Consider the following 7,437-nt stretch of genomic DNA (forward strand, 5'->3'; position numbering starts at 1 on the left):
TCAGCACCTGCAGGATCCTAACAGCCAGCAGGGGAAAACTGAAGGACAGAGGAAGTTTTGTTGTGAAGAGTTCTGCTGTGCCACCTGGGAAGCTTAGTAATGAAGGTGAAACACAATGTTGTCCTAAAGCAGGCGTGGCCAAACATTTTTGATTGCGGATCATGTACAAGTGTCTGTCATTATATATACCCAACAAGACATAACAGTTTACCGTTTGACATTACAGTAGTTTTTTTGTGTGCCTACATATGCCAAGAGCTGCTCTTAAATTTAATTTAAATCAATTCAATGCTTTTAAACTCTAATGCAGTGCAAGGCCTAAGTGTTCACCTGTGTTGTTATGGGGCAATTTATTATAAATGTATTTAAATATATTATAAATATGTAATAAAGCTTTATCCTACCTTATTTCTAACAATTCATTCTTTTCGTAGTTTGACTACCCAAGACCTAAAGACATACAATTAATAAAGAAACTGTCACAGAATGTCATCACTATATCTTACTGGTTTTGCTTTACATGCCAATACAAATACATGGGTTTATGCATTTGATTATTAATAAAGAAGAGCAATGTGAATATTGAAGAAGAACATGCATTATTTTATAGGTCATTATTTAGGTAATGAGTCAAAACTAAAATCCATGATGTCTTTTTGGCCTTTCAAAGCGTTGCTCATACAGTTCTGCTTGGCACTATAATTTGTTTAAATGTTGATTTATGAACTAATTGTCTGTAATTGCTGCTTAGTGCCACTGTTAATCCAAGCTGTCTGCCTCCTGAAGCACATTAGGCCAGATTTGTATAATGAAGTAATTAGTTTAATTACGAAGAAGAAAGTAGGGATAGCGTAAGAAACTGGGAACAAGAAGCCAGAAAGTACCCCAGTGCCATGAACGTGTTTTCTGTCTCGCTATTATCACTTTCTTAATTAAAGCCCACACACGTTAAAAAAGTTAATTTGATACGGGCATTTTTATTTAGTTTCTTGTCCGAGGCCAGTTTCTGGACCTACTTCTCACATATTGAGTTATTTCAGCTTGCTAACAACCCTTGCTTCTTCACATGTTCAAAAATATATAGCTCTGTGTTTTCTATTTGGCTTCTGTCACCCGCCAGAAGCTGCCATCACAACCAAGACTGCTCCATTGTCTGCTAGCATTGTCATTGTTATTAGTCTTTTGGATTGCCTGTGGAGGTATCGGCAGGCTCCGGGGGAAGCAGGCGCCAGGCTGGATAATTAGTTGTTCCTCGATGCCAGACGGGCACATTGCCGTCACTTGGAGGGGAAATGGAAAGTGGCATCACTATCACAGTAACACCGGAACAACCTTTGGTGTGAGGGCTGGGTTCCAGCGCATCTGTCACACCACTAGTCATCTACCCACTGGCAAGACAACAATACTTACCAGCGTAGCGATACACAGCATGGATAATTACTTTATCTGAAATGGCATTATTCTTGTCATGTTTGTCATAATTAGTTGTGGTGTGGTGGAATCGATATTGAGTGTCTGTGTTGGCTCGATTATTGTGGACAAAGAGGTTGGAAGATTTTGGCATTTTCATTTTTCCATAAAAGAGACATCTGAAGAACAAATAGAAAGTCTTTTTTGCCTTTATTTATGTATGCATACCAGCTGTACATGTACTAGGGCATAATGCTGACTACTTTTGAACTCAAATCCATAAGCTGCTTATATTGCAGCTCCTGACTTCCAATGACCTGCATTTCGAAACACGAGCTTGCTTCAGGCGACCCTGGGGTGACAGCTCTGCTGGTTTCTACGGGAGATGTGTATGATGACAAAAATGATAGAGACGCCTGCAAGCAAGGTCCCTCCGAAGCCCAGCAGGATGCCATACAAGAGGGGCAGAGCTACATCCAAAGGCCCCTTCTGGTACAGAGCGACAGGAGCCCGCTCCACGATCAGATCCAGGTCACGCCATGTCAGATCCCTTACTAACACACACACAGCACAAACAGGAAAGGAACCGTAAAGCAATTTTACAATCATTAAAAACACACAGAAAATGAGAAAAAAAAGTAAAAGCTCCTGGACATCTTGTATTGCCCTGGAATTTTTTTTCACCCAGAAGTCACATCTCATGGTAGCTCGTGCATGTTGGATGACATAACGGTACTTGCTTCCCAACTTCTTTTAAATGGTTTGATACCGTTAAATTGGTTAGCGTGTTTGGTTCGGTTGCTAAAGTTGAAGTGCTAGCTGGCTTGTTTTGCCTGCAATTCAAAGTTTGTGATTCAGGAGCAATTTTTTGTGTTGGGCATTGTTGAGAGAGATAATAATGATTAGGAAGCCGGGGTCAAAACAGTTAATGGGAGCCCAAAACACTGACTAAATGCTGGTAAATAGTACTTTTTAAAAACTTTGATAGCATTTCGCAATGGACCATAATATGACATGGATTTTTGTAGCCGTAGCTCACAGTGGGTGTGATTGGCTTTGTGAAAGACTCCCCTTAATATTACTAAATAGGCTAAAGTAGGGTGTGATAGACTGAGTCAGCCGCAGGTAATAATCCTAGCAAACTCGACAAAAACTTTGAATCAATTTGTCATCATTTCTAAGCATGTAGGGATTGATTTCATTGATGAGTTACAGCCATATACTGCGCGTCATTTAAATCAGACTTCCACAGGGAGGGACATATTAGTGAACGGCTGTCACACCAGCTAGATCATAACTGGAAGATTCCTGGAAAATGATCTTTAGAAAAAAGTGGGAACCCCATATAACCATCTCAAAGGACTGTGGGAGGAATTTTTGTCAAGTTTTAACTTGAATGGAGAACCCGGGAGAATACAAAAAAAATGGACAGGTGATAATTACATTTTTGAATTTTTAGGTATCCTGGGAAATACTCCTCATATAGTGAGAGTGTTGATGTTGAGAAGTAATGAGTTGGAAGCATGCCTACGGCCACCAAATCTAATCTGGCATCTCATCTAAACACTTAATAGAATCAGGGTTCAGTGGAACATTATATCATTTGTCATTCAGACAGTCTCCAGAGGGATAACCCAAAAATCTCCTCTTGACGTCAATAGCCGAAGATATTTGGGCTTAGAAATGTTAAGAATCGGTTCACCGTCACTAATTTAATAGTGTGCCAAACTAATGTGACTCTTTCAAGCTTTAGGATACATTACCTCTTCTTTTTCTGACCCTCTGGGCTTTATGCTCTTGGTCTTTTGAGTCTGATTGTTCCGGTGGGAAGTTTAAAGAGTTGACAAATTTGTGGTAGTCTTCAACGTAGAGTTTAAGCCCCAAGATTTTGTCCTGGTTGATGTTCTTCCCCACTTCTGTAAAAACACAAGCACATTGCCGATCTAAAAGCATATCTCTGTCACTTCAAATGCTTAACTTGCATGTATTTCATGAAGGAAAGACTGAACATTTGAATCTAATTGTAGTTTTCTCGCACTAAACACAATCAGTTCTGGCATGAGAGCAACTGCCGTTCAGAATAAAACAGAATGAGTCCTTCAAGTTTCTACGTATGAGTAGATCTCTTCAGAACTGCACTCAAGTGTACGATAATTGCTGCATTCTGCATCTACACAGTCAAAGCCACCACTGCCCCCCTCATGTCTTATAACTCATCTCTTCCCATCCTCTCCTTGTCTTTTTTTTTACTCCAAAGTTGCTGATGAAAGGAGCAGATGGTTGGTTCTGTGGCTGGTGTCAGCTCCACTGAGTCCTCTGTCAGATCATTTACACCTCCTTCTATCAAATGCCACTCGGCTGTGGCGTTGTGTGCACACTGGACTGAAACGCATGCCAGAAACTGGCAGTGTGCAAAATATGCCACTTTTGAAGTTCCAATTAAAAGAAATCTCAAAGTAATGAAGCAATTACGCACTGTTGTTAGAGTCCTGAGGAGGCCTTCTTGACCGAAATAAACCAATTTTGAAAATACACCGACGTGTGTACCCAAATAAGCCTTTGTTCCAATTTCTTTTTGTCAAGGGACACGCTGAGACGACACTATGCTGTACATAAAAAGTGAACCATTTTAATTTGAAACCCATTATCTTAGTGGCACCACACAGAATTATTGGATTTCAAAAGACATTATCCAGAAGGCAGATGTGTTCTTTACATCCCCGTTTGTTTCTCACCAATGGCAATGTCGGTTCTGCCGATGTGCTGCAAGGCGCGAGAAAGCCTGTCGTAGTAGGTCTGCTTGCCGTACTTCAGCATCCAGTCTGTCAGGGCCGTCCGGCACTGAGCCTCACTATCTAGTAAACACAAAACATATGGCCCTCAGACAAGCAGGTCTCTGACAGTCAGCTTGCTGCCAGGAACTCCCCAAGCTGAGCTGGATGTGTGAGAAACAGACTCTGGGTGGACTTCATTTCTACCGTATTACAGCCAATGGCATATGACTCCGAAAGGATAAATTCACATTTTGCCAAGTCTATCTTAAAACACTATTCACATGTACTTATGTACGCTACAATCGTTGTAATAATTCCTCTGGCTATTGGCCGTGAAGAAGCAATTTCAATGTAAGTGATGGGGGACAAAATGCACAGTCCTCTTCCGGTGCACAAAATGCTTGCCAGAGTTCAGCTGAAGCAAATATAAGGCTTCAGTCATCCGTGTTACGTTCTGGCACTGTGTCCAGAGGCTTTTAGTTTGAACTGAACTTTTAAGAGAATCTTAGTTATAAGACTATCTTTATTTTTTTTATTTTTTGTTGCATGTAATTAGCCTTCGGGTTCTCCCTTGTTTAATTCATTGATGTTTAGTGTTTCCTGTTTTATTTTGTAGGTTCACTTCTCATGTGTCATGTTATGCTTTACTTCCTGCCTTTGGTTTTTTCCTCCTTTGTGATTGTCTGCCTCGCCCTGATCTGTCCCTCCTGTGTCCAATCACCTAGCTGTCCCTGTGCATTTAGTCTGTGTGCTATCCATCGTTCAGTGTCAGGTCGTCTGTGTTCCTTGTTCTCAGTTAGTTTTTGTATATTTTTTCCCCCTTGTCTTAGATTTATTCAGCCTGCACTCTCAGTTTTATACTCTGGAACGAACTTTGGAACATTAAAGCATGCCTTTTGTTCAATTCAACCTTTTACGTTTTTAAGTACATTGCTACAGTTTAGGCATCGGTTCAAAAATAAAAAGGTCACATCTATGTTAATCACTGAGTTTATGCACCACTTAGCATGCTCAGTGACCCAGATCAAACTTACCTACAATGTTGGGTGAACAACAGGTTCATGATGGATCTAGATGAAATAGTAAATGCTAATATGTGCCTTTGACATTTTCTTTAGAACTTCTCCCCTCACTGAGGCGCGTGAGGCCTTTCTGCTATTCGTGACAGTCACTGCTGTGTCGCAGAGCCTCATTCAGCTCAAAACTTTTGTGAATTTGAGGAGCAGAGAGGCTGAAGTGAACTGCTTACACTTTGTATTGGGAGCGAAGAGCTAAGAGGCTGAACCTAAAGCAAATTGTGAAGGACTTTGCAGTCACAAAAGTCAGACCGGTGAGTAAGACAACAAATGCATTGATCTGTTTTTGCTTTAATTTATGTGTTTGTGGGCTGCTGTTGAGTTTGTGTAAACATCTGTGTTTGCTGCTTTGGCAATGTTTTATTCTTTCATTAGAGAAGCAGGATAATCGATTTATGTAGCAAAAATAATGCTTGTTGCATCCGCCGTGGTGTACGTAGCTCTTTTTGTGTTTATTGATGATTATTTTTGTGCAACTAGAGTTTTGTCTTCTTTTCTGGCTAATTCTCTTACGGTTTTACTGAGGAAAGTGGTTGTTTATTTGTAATTGATGCGCAGACTGCAAATGTTTGTCTATAGAAAAGGAATTTATTGTTGCTTGGACATAAGAGCTCTTTAATGCGGTTCATACCTGGGGACGGCGTAATGTTGTTCCACTAGTGTGTAGTTGATAATGCTCTTTATTTTGCAGCCTTTATATTTTATATGAATAATCCGATTTCACAATAATTGTTTAATTTGAACTTAATTCTATCATATATAACTTAATCATCATCATGTACCAACATACGCAAGTAATTTTACTTTTACTTGAGTAAAAAGTAGGGATACATTGATACCGATATCGGGCCGATACTGACTCAAATATCTAGATCAGGTATTGGTGACAATGGGGCCGAGCTATTCAATTTAATTCTATGTTTGTACGCGATATAGTGTATATTATTTGAACTTTTATTAAGTTTTGACCAATTTGTTGAAAATGTAAAGTTGAATTGTAATTCCTGTTCATTTTAAATATTTTCTATGAAGTTGCTGGTGTGCAATGTGTTTTAATTATGAACAACAATTCAGGTAATTTGATTTATGTATTTAATTCTGCTTTTTTGTTCGAGAAAGTTAAGAAAGCAAAGTTTAAGTAAAGCCTGATGTTGCATCCCTCGTAAGAAGTCTCTAGTAACAGTACTTTTACTTGAGAAAAGTAAAATGCACACATTGGAGATCAATCATTTCTGTTATGATCTAAAGTGCCAAAGGTGTGTTTCAGATGATGATGAGTATACTGACCTGCAGCAGGAGAGACGTCTCTCTTGACTCGAGGCTTAGGATCTAGTTGATTGTTTTCGTGTGAGAGACGCTCAATGTGCTGGAAGATGTTCTCCTCTGGGTGAGAGAGGGCGAATAGAAGGTCCTCGCACTCCTTAGACGTCAGCAACTCCACTAAACGCTCCAGCTGATGGACACCAATGTCCTCTGCAACTAAACAGCCACAAAACACACTAATTACAATAAGTGCTAAAATAACTCCAGGAAGAACACCAGTTTAGCCAACAGGACCAAGGCTTGTACTCAACCGTCACATGACAGCATGACCATACAGTACAATGTGAATTCCAGTTAATGAAGCAGAATACTGACACCTAACAACATTTCTGAAGCATGCTTGTGCTTTCAATTAGCAAGTGCTGCTTGTGTGGTGTGAAACTGTCATAATACCCTCCTCATCTGCTTAGAATAGAAACTGAATAATCAACATTTTACAAAAAGAGAACCAAGTTGTCAGCTATTTCAGTCTCACTGCCAGTTTCTTCAGCTGAATTCTTATAACACGCTGGCTGCTGATGTAACGGCACCTGCTGTGGAAACATTTGCTCTCACCCGTGTCCTCTCCGAGGGTCGAACTCAGAAGTAGAAAGAAGAAGAAGAGACAGAAATTCATGTCAGCTGAAGTAGTGTAGACTCAATACAGGTGCTGCTGACAGTATATGAAGTTTATTTTCAAAACTTGTTTTAGAATGTGTTGAATGGTGTGGAATGGCTTTTTTTGAAACAGTCAATCACCATGCAGATATATACATGCTGTTATAGATGCATTATTTTGCCCACACAATTTGTAAATGATAGAAATTTTAAATCACATTACAAGTTTTAGCAACGTGATCTTGTCAATGAATATA

At 39.7% G+C, this 7,437-nt stretch overlaps 1 protein-coding gene across 1 annotated transcript; it reads right to left on the reverse strand.

The window, feature by feature from the left end:
• Positions 1 to 1,752: 1,752 nt before the first annotated feature.
• Positions 1,753 to 7,199, reverse strand: tmdd1 (transmembrane and death domain 1). The gene is made up of 5 exons (XM_076102553.1): positions 7,139 to 7,199; positions 6,544 to 6,739; positions 4,146 to 4,261; positions 3,174 to 3,326; positions 1,753 to 1,964 (listed from the first exon to the last, which is right to left on the reverse strand). Exons 1-5 carry the CDS (start codon positions 7,197 to 7,199, stop codon positions 1,753 to 1,755), a joined length of 738 nt encoding a protein of 245 aa, XP_075958668.1.
• Positions 7,200 to 7,437: the final 238 nt, after the last annotated feature.

This window comes from Anarhichas minor, unplaced genomic scaffold (assembly GCF_050575085.1).
Source record: "Anarhichas minor isolate MPS153535 unplaced genomic scaffold, ASM5057508v1 ptg000003l, whole genome shotgun sequence".
Taxonomy (NCBI): domain Eukaryota; kingdom Metazoa; phylum Chordata; class Actinopteri; order Perciformes; family Anarhichadidae; genus Anarhichas; species Anarhichas minor.

Bases quoted from the DNA above. Each gene is read 5' to 3' on its own strand.
- tmdd1 (XM_076102553.1), bottom strand. From the start codon at position 7,199: ATGAATTTCTGTCTCTTCTTCTTCTTTCTACTTCTGAGTTCGACCCTC. The intron at 6,740-7,138 runs GTGAGAGCAAAT...GTGGCTGTTTAG, and splicing joins GACCCTCGGAGAGGACACGG to TTGCAGAGGACATTGGTGTC. The intron at 3,327-4,145 runs GTGAGAAACAAA...GTGTTTTTACAG, and splicing joins CAGAACCGACATTGCCATTG to AAGTGGGGAAGAACATCAAC.